Source organism: Pseudorasbora parva, chromosome 16, assembly GCF_024679245.1.
Source record: "Pseudorasbora parva isolate DD20220531a chromosome 16, ASM2467924v1, whole genome shotgun sequence".
NCBI lineage: Eukaryota > Metazoa > Chordata > Actinopteri > Cypriniformes > Gobionidae > Pseudorasbora > Pseudorasbora parva.
In genome coordinates, this window is record NC_090187.1 from 16,414,223 (window position 1) to 16,427,653 (window position 13,431).

At 41.3% G+C, this 13,431-nt stretch overlaps 1 protein-coding gene across 2 annotated transcripts; it reads right to left on the bottom strand.

The window, feature by feature from the left end:
- Positions 1 to 1,023: 1,023 nt before the first annotated feature.
- Positions 1,024 to 13,431, bottom strand: LOC137043192 (extracellular calcium-sensing receptor-like). 2 transcript variants are annotated; one of them, XM_067419370.1, is made up of 7 exons: positions 13,385 to 13,431; positions 4,206 to 4,358; positions 3,595 to 3,886; positions 2,610 to 3,431; positions 2,276 to 2,503; positions 2,013 to 2,136; positions 1,024 to 1,937 (listed from the first exon to the last, which is right to left on the bottom strand). In XM_067419370.1, the coding sequence occupies exons 2-7, from the start codon at positions 4,313 to 4,315 to the stop codon at positions 1,024 to 1,026; spliced, it is 2,490 nt and encodes an 829-aa protein (XP_067275471.1). In that variant the 5' UTR covers positions 4,316 to 4,358; positions 13,385 to 13,431. The 2 variants fall into 2 exon arrangements, with proteins under 2 accessions (XP_067275471.1, XP_067275470.1); XM_067419369.1 differs by lacking the exon at positions 13,385 to 13,431 and having other exon boundaries at positions 4,206 to 4,426.

A 13,431-nucleotide genomic window follows, 5' to 3' on the forward strand; every position in this document is an offset into this window, starting at 1 on the left:
TTCACCTTCGTTGCTCTGGTTGGTTTTAGCGATATCCTATCGTGTGCAGAGAGAGTTTGAAAGACAACCGTTTATCCCGCCCCTCGGATTTAGCCCTGTCAATGGTGAGTTTCCAGACCAAACATCTTGATGTGGGTCTGGCTTGTCAGGCTAGTGGTAAGATGTAGAGCCACAGTTAAAGTTCTGAGCCCAGAATCTTGGTCTGACTCCTCTATCCAGTGGGCACATCAGATACAGAAATAGCCAAGAACCAAAGCATAATACTTTTTAAGCACGGAATCCAATACACAACCATGTAAAAAGACACATTATGGCCATATCCCAGGATGATGATGTCAAGATTCATCAGGGTCAAACTTTTTCAGAATGATTGAGAGGGAGCATGAAGAATCATTTTTACACATTAATTGGTACCTCAAATTAATTGAAAGTCTTTGGGATGTGCTGAGACTTTACAGAGTGCTGAACTCTTGATGGAAATAGTATCAGCATTTATTTTCATCAAGAAGTTCATGTATCAAGATCATGTATTGACAATGCAAGAATCAAGCACTCTGTATAGTTCATGCTCCGTCACAATTATTCTTTCACAGCCTGAGCCTGATGAATCTTGACATTGTCATCCTGGAATATGGCCATGATGTGTCTTCCTACGTGGTTGTCTCACTTCAGCAATTTGGGTTGGAATAGCTGTTGCCAATAACATGCTAGATATATTAAAATCACTGCAATGATGCAATCATTGACTCTTTATTGCAATCATTGCAAAACATTGGAGAGGAATCAAATGCAGAATTAATTAAAGAAATTGCATATAGTGAAACATTGTAATACATTAAGCAAAATTGCCTTCCACTGCTTGACACTAAATGTTGAGTCCATCATTGTTTGTCCCTAAATGATGCTGTCTGTGAATAATCTTAACTATTTCATATATTAAAGACTAAAACATAATTGGAGTTCACAGATGTTTTATTTTTATTATTATTATTTTTCAATGTAAAAATGTCTAGTTTGTGTAAATTATTTATTTTGTGTAGCTCTTCCCATGATAGCTTTTTTAGTGTTTCTCTCTGGATGTAAAAGGATTATGTAGCATTTTGGGGCAAATATGGCCACCAATAATCCAAAACTGGAAGCCAAAATAGCAAATATCTCCACAGCCACTGCATATTTCCCTGGTGAGCTCACATATGCTGGAACAAATGCAATCCACACAGCACAGAAGATCAACATACTAAAGGTGATGAATTTGGCTTCATTAAAATGATCTGGAAGGTTTCTTGCCAGGAAGGCTAACAGAAAGCTTACTGCTGCCAGGAGGCCTATGTATCCCAGCAGGATAGAAAAACCAGCTACTGAGCCAATGGCACATTCATAGACTATTTTAGAGGTGCTATATTGGCTGTTTTTATAGGGTGTTGGGGATGCAGTTGATAGCCAGAATGTGCATATCAGAACTTGAAGGGCAGTTAGAGCCATAACAGTGCCTCTTTGTTGAGCTACACCAAACCATTTCATAGCACTTTTACCCTCAGGTCGAGATGACTTGAAAACAGCTATTACCACCATAGTCTTGACCAGGATGCTAGAGACACACAGGACAAAGCTTATGCCAAACACAGCATGTCTTAACTGACATGTCCACAATTGTGGCTGTCCAATGAACAGTAGCACGCAAAGAAAACACAGTTTGAGTGACAACAGCAGCAGGAAGCTGAGCTCTGAATTGTTGGCACGCACTACAGGAGTGCTTCGGTGATGAGAGAAGATGACCATCACAAGAGCACAGAAGCAGGTGCCAATCAGAGATGCAGTGGTCAGAGAGATGCCCAGAGGTTCTTCATATGACAGATACTCTACTTCTTTGGGGATACACAGATCTTTATTTGGATTGGACCAGAACTCATTTGGACATGTTGTGCACTCAATTGCATCTGTGTGTAAAACAAAAGTTTAAAAGAATATTCTCTTTCAATATATGTTACAGTTTTCGAATAAGATTTCTTTACCTTTTGTATTAGAAATCTCTCCATCTCCGCATGGCAGGCAGTCAAAACAGCAGACAGGAAGGCCCTTCTTCATGGCTCGTCTGGTGCCAGGGGGGCAGCTCTCACTGCACACAGACCATGGGGGCTAAGGGGCAGAACATCTGTTATCACTCTCATTAGTGATGTGTTTGTGGGGGTAGGGGATTCAGTGCATATCTGATATCCTAACAACAAACTGAAGTATATTAATAGTAGTTTTGAAATTAAAATAATATTTTAATTACTTTTTTGTTGTCAAAGTTCCAGAATATTTTGTCCTCATTCAGTGTGAGGACCTTTCCTGCTGTTGCCCCTTCATCTACCACACCAACTGTGCTGACCCTTATTGCACCATCTGAACTCGGCTGCCAGTTCATCACATCATAGATGGCAAGAGCATCTCCATTCTCATCAAATGACACATGATCACCAAAGCCTGTTGTGAAGTTCACTTTCTGTAGGTAATGTACTACCTGTACAGGTTACAGACAGGACAAGTGTTATATGTTTTCTTTATTATGTACACGTAGAATAAAAAAAAAATGTATGTGTACATGTTATACATTTTTCATGCTATACCTGCCAGGGCTGCAGGCTGGTTATGTTGGCACATCTGTTCCCACTAAATGGTCCTCTCCCCTCCTCACATTGCGTCAGTTCATGTAGCGCATGTGCAAGGGCATAAACTGCTTTATACGCATTATAAGAGGCCCTCAGCTCTGATACATCAGTGTATGGTGTTTCTGTGTTGTTCAGATCTTCTTGCCCTGAACACCCCTTTTTTTCTCCCTCTACTTCTCTGCCTCTAGCGTCAAAACTGCACCCGAACATGTTTTCCCAGAAAATTCTTACCATATTGTTTCTTGGATTGTTATCAGGTCGGAGGTAATACAGAAATTCATGAAGTCCATGGATCTCCCCACGCCTGATAGCGATACCCAGTGTGCCCCCCAGGAAAGGCAAAAGACGCTGAGTGTGAAACACAGGTGAAGTAGCCCAGGCTTCACTTGCAATCCACTGCCGGCCTTTCACGTTTTGCAATGCCACCTCATCCATTAGTGGTAACAAATAGGCTTCTGTGGAGAACACCACCACCACTCTAGCTGTTGAGGCCTGGATCACTCCCACTATATTCTGAATATCTCTACGGTTATTATCACGAGGTAGCATTTCAGAAAAGCTGACACAGCCTCCAAATAGCTGCACATCTTTGTGAAAGGACTGAGAGGCATGGATGCCATAGTCATCATCACTGTAGAGGAGACCAACCCAGGTCCATCCAAAATGCTTCAAGATCTTAACCATTGCCCGCACCTGGAAGGCATCACTTGGGATAGTTCTGAAGAAAGAGGGGTACTTTTTCCTGTCACTCAAACAGGAGCAGGTGGCAAAGTAGCTAACCTTATAAAAGGATATACACAAACGGGCAACAAGTAAGTTATATTATCTACACACAAGCAGAAATATTTAGAACCTTTATAGACAGACTATAATTTATATTTCTATCTATTACAATTAAAATGGAAAACTAAAATAAAAAAATATATTTCACATGGACACTTACCATAGGCACTCTAAACAGACCCAATACACTGGATATTGCGATTGAGTGAGTAGACCCTGGATCCCCCACAATAGCAATCACTGGTGGTGGGCCAACACAGTTTAGTTTGGAGAAAGACTCCTCTGTCCCACTTATTAGAGCTGTAGCAGCTCTAAATGCCACTCCCAACTTTACACAATTGTCATAAATATGGTAACCAAGAGTGATGTTAGGAAGCAGGTTTGGATTCTTATTGATCTCATCTATAGCAAAGGCCATAGTCTGTGCCTGCTGGAAACTTGCCTTATCAAACCTATAAAAAGCAAGGAAAAATTATAATATTACAATGTTTCTGAATTTTTAACATGCTCCAGTGGTAAATTGTATACTTCATTTGAATTACAAACACTGATTTTAATGCAAATGTCTGTAAAAATAAATAAATAAATAAATAAAAAAAAATAAAGCAATTGATTACAATATCTGACTGATACAAAAGTACATGCAATTTATAATTACAAAACAGTTAAGTAGCTTTATTTTAGTTAGTTAAGTTCTTTAGTTAATTAATTAGTTCTTAATTTTGTCGTTTATACAAGTAGGTTTCCTTGTCCAGACTGTCCCTGACTCACTGCTCACAGTAAGGTGGTTCCGGTTCCATTCTGAAGCTCAGCTCTGGAAACACTGTGAGGAAGTGAACCTCAAACAGGCCTCCAAGTATAAGATCTCCATCCTGGAACATCCCGTTCAACTTGAAGTGTCCCTGGAGCTGACAGATGCCTGACCTGAGGACTGAAGCTGCAGAGATATAGTTAAAGGACATATACAGGCAGATTTTTAAAGTGATCCACATCTCTATCTCTTTTTAGCTCTAATGTCTTTTATATATAATACAGATTGTGTGGGGGTGTTGCTTTTAAAAATAGGTGGTGCCAAGTAGACCGTCGATGATATCAGGAAATACTTCTCTTTAAATTGTATTCTGATGAATGACATCTTAAAGCTGCCACTCTTGTGTTTGCTTTCACTGAGCTACTGGTGAGGTGAGCTCATAAAACAACAGTTCATTGATGGTAAAAATTAGCCTCCCTTTAACTTAAAAAAAATGAATTATGTATATATAGCACTTGTAATAATAGACAAATAGAGACATTCCTAAATGTTCCTCTAGAGGTCGGTATATTCATAGATTTTCCTCTAGGTGCTTGGTTTTTTTTTGCTTTTAGCATAAAGCTTCTTCAAAAAACAAAACAAAACAAACAATCTGCACTGAACAGTTTTCCACAATGTCAATTATTTAATTCAAGTTTGCATACATTTAAACAAACAAAAAAAAGTAATTTTTTTATTGAGAAAATACTGACTAGATTATTTTTGTATTTTTGATTACTGTAAATTGTGTTGTTGAATACTGATTTTGCCCCATATCAGAGATTATCATGCTGTGAGTTGGGGTATAAAGGGGTATTATTCCCATAATTAGTCAAGATCACTGCTGATCACTGTAAAGCTGTTTTGAAACCATTTGTGTAAAAAAATGATTATAAAAATAGACACGTAATAAAATAACTGTGTTTACTCTAAAGACATTTTTAGAAGGTTGGTTGCCTGCCCATTTACCTAAAATAAATAAATAAATAAATAAAAGGTCTCAGGAAAAGCTCCCAATGTGTAACTGGGGGAAAATTCACTTAGTATAACACAAATATAAAATGAATGTACTTAATTTTATATCAAGTAATCATAAATTCAAATACATTTAAAATTACCCATTATGAACTTACATTCAACATTAACCTTGCAATCCACAGAGAATAAGTATTCTGCCCTCGCAGTACGACGTCTGCTTTGTACGGCTAGACAGATAGTTAACAGCAATGAAGAAGAGAAATTCCAGAAGTCTTGTTGAGGATGGATGTTTTATCTTACATTCTCTTTTCTTCCTCAGTTTAATTTCTTAAGTTTTTCTCCAATCAAGTCTTGTAAGACTGAAAGAATAAAATGAAAATAAACATTACAAAAGTGTTACATCTGTTGTGTCTTTTACACAATAAAGTCAGCCAGTAACTCAAATAAGATTACACAGTATTCTCTATATCAACACTTCTACACAATAAACTACAGATTTACTTAATGTATAGAAATTAAACAAACATCCGCAGTATCACCAAACTCACTGATACATCCATTATCCATATGAATAAACAGAAGTAAACTAACCCACTAAATAACATGAGACGTAGCGCCGAGGCCCCTTAGTGGCCAGATAAAATATTGCATCAGCAAATCTACAGCCATCAACTGAGAGCGCAACACGAGAAAACGTCTCGGGTTATGTATATTACCCTTGTTCCCTGAGAGGGAACGAGACACTGCGTCGTCGAGTGACAACACTCTGGGGGGAACACCCTCGGCATGACGTCTCTGAAGCATGAATGAAATCTGTCACCAATCTGATTGGTGCTACGTCATGACGTAGTAAGTGACGGCATATGCGGAAGCTATAAGAGGACACCGCCACATAGTACAGACAGCTTTGCGATGAAGCGGGCGCTCTACGTGGAAGGTGTGGCGATAAGACGCAGTGTCTCGCTCCCTCTCAGGGAACAAGGGTAATATACTAAAGGAGGGAAGGAAAGGAGGGCCCCAAAAGGAGGGCCACCAAGGAGGCCAAGCCCCTCGTGGAGTGAGCCCTCACAGCCATGGGTGAAGGCAAATTGCGCACCCGATAAGCCATGGCTATAACCTGGACGATCCAATTACTGATCGTCTGTCTCGCGGCAGGCAGCCCTTTCTTGGGTGGGCCAAAACACACCAACAACTGGTCCGATCTCCTCCATTGTGCTGACCTCTAATGATAGATTCTCAATGCCCTAACCGGGCAGAGCAGGTGCAGTCTAGCTTCCTCAGCTGTGGCATGAGGCGGAGGATGAAAAGCCTGCAGAAACACCTTGGGCACGTAGCCCGGTCTGGGGTGTAAGATGGCCTTCACCCCGCCTGGGGCAAACTCCAGGCAAGTTGGCCAAGGCTTGGAGGTCCCCCACTCTCCTCAAAGAAATGAGTACGAGGAGAAAGGCCAACCTAAGGGTAAGGCTTCTTGCCTCGGCCAACTCCAGCGGCTCAAAGGGGGCCTCGGCCAACCCTTCAAGAACCACTGCCAGATCCCAGGCTGGGACTCTGGAATGAGCCGCAAGCCTCAACCTCCGGGCCCCACGGAGGAACCGTACAACCAAGTGGTGCCTCCCCAATGGTCCAGAATCTATAGGCGAGGGGAAAGCCCCTATGGCAGCCACATACACCTTCAGAGTGTACAGGGTTAGCCCGGCGGAAAAACGGGCCACAGCCCAGTTGACTGGGTCCAGCTCCCGTTCTCAACACCAGGTGGAAAAGACATTCCACTTAAGCTCCAGAACACCCGGGACATCTTAAGACCCGCTCCAGAACACCCGGGAGCAGAGCAATCGGGGGAAATGTGTACAGACGTAACCTCGGCCACATCTGTGTCATGGCATCCAGCCCCAGGGGGCCGGATGCCTGAGGGAGAACCACATTGGACAGTGGGTCATCTCTCGAGATGTGAACAGATCCACCTCCACTGGGCCAAACCTCTCGCACATGGCCTCAACCACTTCAGGGTGGAGTCGCCACTCCCCGGGCCTCAGCCCCTGCCTCGACAGGACGTCTGCTCCCTGGTTTTGGTCCCCTGGGACATACATCGCCTTGAGAGACGACAGTTTCCCCTGGGACCACAGGAGGATCTGGTGCGCCAGCTTGCATAGTGGGCCCCCCTGTGGGCCCCCCTCAGACCCCCCTGATGATTCAGATAAGATACCACAGACATATTATCGGACCGTATCAGGACATGGTGGCCGTGGAGGTCCGGGAGAAAGCTGCTCAGAGCCTTGTAAGCCGCCAACATTTCTAGGCAATTGATGTGCCAAGAAGAATGCTGGGGCCCCCACAGACCTCTTGCAAACCGGCCTTCCATGACCGCGCCCCAGGGAGAGAGGCGTCTGTTGAGAGGATCTTCCTGCAACATGATGCTCCCAACACTGGCCCTTGGAACAGGAACCCAGAATTTTTCCATATGACAAGGGAATGAAGGCATCTGCGCGTTACCCTGATCATACGAAAAGGATTTCCCCTAGGGGAAAACCCCCTGGTTCCCAGCCACCACTGGAGGGGTCTCATGTATAGCAGGCCAAAAGGAATCACGTTGGACGCTGCTGCCATAAGGCCCAGCAGTCTCTGGAACTGCTTCACAGTGTGGCTGTGGCCTAGCTTCATAGCTGAGACTTTCACCTGTATGGACTCGACACGAGCGGGGAACATTTGAGCCTGCATCGTAGTTGAGTCCAATACAACTCCCAGAAACGTGGTCCTCTGGGAGGGCGTTAACACGTACTTTTTCGTGTTGAGTCTCAGCCCCAAGCATCTGAGATGGGACAGAACGACATCTCGATGCCGGACCACCATCTCTTGCGACTGGGCCAATATTAGCCAGTCGTCGATATAATTGAGTACACGGATGCCCTGGAGCCTGATTGGGGCCAGCGCTGCATCATTGCACTTGGTAAAGGTGCAAGGAGAAAGAGCTAGGCCAAAATCAAGAACCCGATACCGGTACGCTTCGCCCCCGAAAGCGAACCTCAGGAACCTCCTGTGGGCAGGGAGGATGGAGACATGGAAGTATGAGTCTTCTAGATCTAACGTGACAAACCAGTCCTCGAACTGGATCTGACTCATGATGGCCTGAATGGTATAGCCTCCTTGACCAGCAGGGAGCGTACTTCCTGTTCCATAACCTGGATGAGTGATGAAGCCAATCAGGAGATGGGGATTATTAGGAGGCCATGATGGACAGGGGCCAATGGGCAAATTTGGCCAGGATGCCGGGGTTACACCCCTACTCTTTTTCCGAAAGACATCCTGGGATTTTTAATGACCACAGAGAGTCAGGACCTCGGTTTAACGTCTCATCCGAAAGACGGTGCTCTTTGTCAGTATAGTGTCCCCATCACTATACTGGGGCGTTAGGACCTACACAGACCACAGAGTGAGCACCCCCTGCTGGCCTCACTAACACCTCTACCAGCAGCTTCCTGGTTTTCCCAGTTGGTCTCCCATCCAGGTACTGACCAGGCTCAGCCCTGCTTAGCTTCAGTGGGAAACCAGTCTTGGGCTACAGGGTGACATGGCTGCTGGTTAGACAAAGAATCGCTGTAAAGCATTTATAAAGTGGACATGGATACTAACACTTCTATATGTGTTGCTCTCCTGCTCATGCATGTGAATAACACAGCCCATCTCAGTTTTTTGCAGGTCACACAGTTATGGAGGACACTAGACACCAGCCGTTTGCCTCCTACTACCCACACTCCTGCTGACTGGATGACGCCTTCAGTAAAATGACGACCTTGATGAAAAACTTGAAATGGTACTTTAACCTCTTTACTCGCACCCCCCTTTTTTAAATTACACTATGCAATATACTATTGCACTATCCAAACTTAAAGGGGGGGGGGGGGGGGTGAAATGCTGTTTCATGCATACTGAGCTTTTTACACTGTTAAAGACTTGGATTCCCATCCTAAACATAGACAAAGTTTCAAAAACTAATGTTGGACGTTTGATGGAGTATTTCTGTGTTAAAAATACTCCTTCCGGTTTCTCACAAGTTTCGGAGAGTTTTTTTCGAGTATGGCTCGGCTTGACGTTAATAGAGCGGAAGGTCCTTCTATGGGCCGTAAGGGCTCTTCTCCCGGTAGGGTGCGCACGCGCGTGTGACTAGAGCAAGAGAGGAAATGCCCGCCCATAAACACTCGCTCAGCTGCAGATCCACTCGTCCGTGAACACTTATGTTGCGCGCCACGCTCCACTTTATTCCTAAGGGTGACATCAGGCGACTTTAGTGACATCAGGCTTCAGCACAGCATTCCGGGAAGGCAGCACTGCATTTGAACGCTGAAATGACGGGAAGCTTCACAACATCGCTTCAGTCGCGTCGCAAATTGGATCTCCACCGTTCACTGCTGTCAGGACTTTACCAAATCATACCAAAGAAGTTTGTTTTTGATGGAGCGGTCCCAGCCATAAAGGTTCGGTCCTGCTTTGGAATCAGCAGGTGAGTAAAACTGCTTCAAATGTCTATGCTGTTGGCTATCGTCGCGTGAGTAAACATCTTGGTCATTCAAATGTACTGGACTCCATTGTTGTTCTATGTATAACGTTACACTAGTCTGTCGTGCAAAACTGTTTTGCTTGCTACTGCTAAGGTTTAGTCGCATACAATAGTCCATAAACCGAATCATGTCCTCATAAACTGCGAGTAAAGACACACAAATGTTGACAGGCCACTAAATACAGTACATACCACAGAGACGGACGTCCTGCTGTTGCTGTTTCTCCTGTTCAATTTATTTTAGCCTCCGAATGATTCTGGATCAAATATCTATTAGCTGAGATCGATAGCCATGGGCTTCTCCACGCTTGAGGACGTCACCGCTTTGCACGCTCGTCATTCTTTAGCTCCCCCCACACGATACGCCTCCAGGCGCTCGTTTTTTTTTAGGAAAGTACAGCCCATATTTCTATTATAAATATAATAAAACTAAAGACTTTTCGAAGATATGAAGGACACAATACTACTCTATAGGTACTCAAGATTGACATGAGATTGACTGAAACTGAGTGTTTCACCCCCCCCTTTAAATGGTTGTAATTCCAGAATACTTCGGAATATAGCCATAAGTTTCATTGTAAAGAAAACAATCTGCTGATTACTACTATTTAAGTATGAAAAACTTATGAGTTTAATAAGTTTAATAAGTTTAAATATACTGTAAATCAAATGTACTGTACTAAATATTTTTTATAAAATAAAATATTTATTTTACTTTAAAATATTTTACTCTAAAATAACTATCAAATAAAAGCCATATGTCTAGAAAATTTGTGTTCAACATTTTTAAGTTGATATCAAAAAAATTGAAGTTCCCATGAGATTTTGTTTAGGCACTGTACCATAAATAGCCACTGAGTGTCACCTACATTCTACAGATGTTTTTTTAATGCATTCTTTTGTAACAAATGTATACATTTTAGTCCAAATATCACAAAACAATTAGCTGAAATGTTATCAAGACCTTTTCGACAAGTTTTTTGACCTTTAGATACGTTTTTTTTTTTTTTATAAAGTAGTTAGTATTTGTCTTAACCTGTTAAGCTGATTTCTAAATTTTGAAAAAATCCTAAGAAATGTATACTCAGACTAAAACAAATACAGTTTGTGAATCCTTTGCACTAAAAGCATAATTATGGTCTCATTTGAAAGCAGACACCTGGCAGTTTACTGTAAAGTCAAAATGATAATATTTTTTATAATAAAAAAAAGCTATAATAAGCTTCAAAGTTTTGTAAAGTTATTAGAAATTTATTTGTATGAAATATCTTTATGAAAATAAAATTGAAGTGGGCCTTGGAGAAATCTAGAAATGCACTACAGCTAAAGCCACAAGTCTGACCATGTTATATTTCAGATCTGAAGATGATCAGTCTAAAACTCTGAATTTTATTAAACGTTTTACAAGATCGTTTCATGTGATTTTATTTTGAGATATTTCTAAAATATCAACTGATGTTTATTGCCATGTCTTCTCAGCTTTCATTCTCTATTTTGCCTCTATTGTTTAGAGGTGCAAACTGCCCCATTCAGTTTGTCTCCCCGGCACACATTCACACTTCTGCGGACTGGTTATGGCTCCAATTATTATTCTTTTGTCTGCATTATAATTACTAACGATTCTCTATTCAAACTGTTCTATTCAAACCTCATTTCTAAATCAAACCTCTCACTTTACCCTCACTGAGACTCTATTGAATGCATTTCGTCCAAATAAGCATTTCAGTAGTTTTACATTTAGAAAATGTTCATAAAAATAAAGTATTTACTCAGTGGCAGGTGCATCTAGGGCAAGCTAGCATGTTAGCTTAGCACACCAGCAAAACAACAATTTATACGATTAAAATCATGTTTTATTCAAAACTTGCTTCATATCACTTTATAATTTATAAGTCGAGTGTTTTATATAACAATATGTGATCTCATGTAGCTTCGGGTCAAAAAATCTGACAGAAAATATACAATGCTAAAAGCTATGTGGAATAGCATTGCATTATAAATATCATCTATTATGAAACCACCCAACATGTCATAAAGAACACAGACCAACCATATATTGCCGCGATTGTGTGTTTATTGTCTTAAAACGTGTCTATCTGCATAAAATAGCGATATAACGATCTCAGGAAGCTGGTTTGGAAATGTCAGATACTTCCTGAATGTCACATGGTGTGTCTGTTCTTCATGTGTTCCATAAGGGGTGAATTTTCAGTAGTACAGCTTTCCAGCGCCCTCCGGCTGCCAGAATGAATTGAAAACACAGCATATCACAGTCTACTGCGCTCATAATCACACATCCGCGGATTTTGGATAAAGATTGAATAAATAATACTTCTCTGTATATAAATTTGACTCAAACATGTGAGAATCTATCAATATTTATCCACATCTGCACACATTTGAAGTAAAAGCCCTGAGGGAAGTTGTTTTGTCGAGTGTCTTCATGACGACCAAGGAGGAGTTTTTTATGAATGGGAGCAAATGACGCGCATATTACAATCAAAAGGTAGCGACGCCCAAGATCATATTCATAACTCCTGGCACATATTAACACATTACGGTCATTATAAGACTTTGAGAATAAAACAGAGGTAACAAAATTAAACTTTAGTCTTAGATCTTTTTAATGATGTATAGTTTGTCAAGGTAATTACTTACATCTGATAGTAATTTTGAGCTAATTTAAGCAAAGAGAGTTTCAGCACGTCCTCGTCATCGTGACGGTTATCAGGTTAAATATTTAGAATATTACTTGGGGGAAAAAAAAGTTTATATTGAAAACTAATGTACAGCGAGCTGTATCTAACCCTCACGAGTTCAAAGCAGTTCAGCAAGCCAATGAAACCTGACTTTGAAAAACAATTATCCAATCAAAAGCAAATTGGCTCTTGTTGCTAATCACATGTCAACCTGCAGTTTGAAAACGGCTGCCGAATGTTTATCAAGATACATAAAAGTAAACCTGCAAGGTCTGGGAGCAACCATTTTATTTGCACTTTGACACTCCACACTTCATGGTCATGACATGGATCCGAAGAGGTAAAAAAAGTCATTGTATACACTTTTAGAAGTTATAGAAGAGATTTGCAAATCTAGCAATGAAGAGCGGGATGAGTCCAGCGATGACGAGCTAGACATGCTTTTTCCAGAAACCTCTCTAGATCGGTAAGATCATACATTTATAGACAGTCTTACTTTACTAATATTCAATTTGGAAACAGTGTGTAAATGTGACAACATGTGTAATCATGTTATATTTAGTCTCTTGAAATGTACTGAATAGTTTTGCTTTTTGGTGAGTTTATACATGTTATTTACAGTCATTACTAATGTATGTTATGGGACAGCATATAAATATGAGATGATGTACATAGTCTCTTGAAATACCCTCCTGGTTTTTGTTTTTGTTTTGTTTTTGCATTTTTATGCCTATACATTTATATATTATTACATGTATATATGCATATTATTGCAATAGGTGAAGACAATGGTTCTGATGAGGAATGGACTGCTGAACAACATGCCAACTATCAGCAGCAGAATCATCTACATTAGCTGGTCCATCTAGTATTTTCGGAGACAGTGGGAGAGCCAGAATAGGAGGAAGAAGCAGTGAAACAGAGAGAGGACGAGAGAGAAGCAGTGAGAGAGGAAGAGAAAGAGAGAGAAGCAGTGGA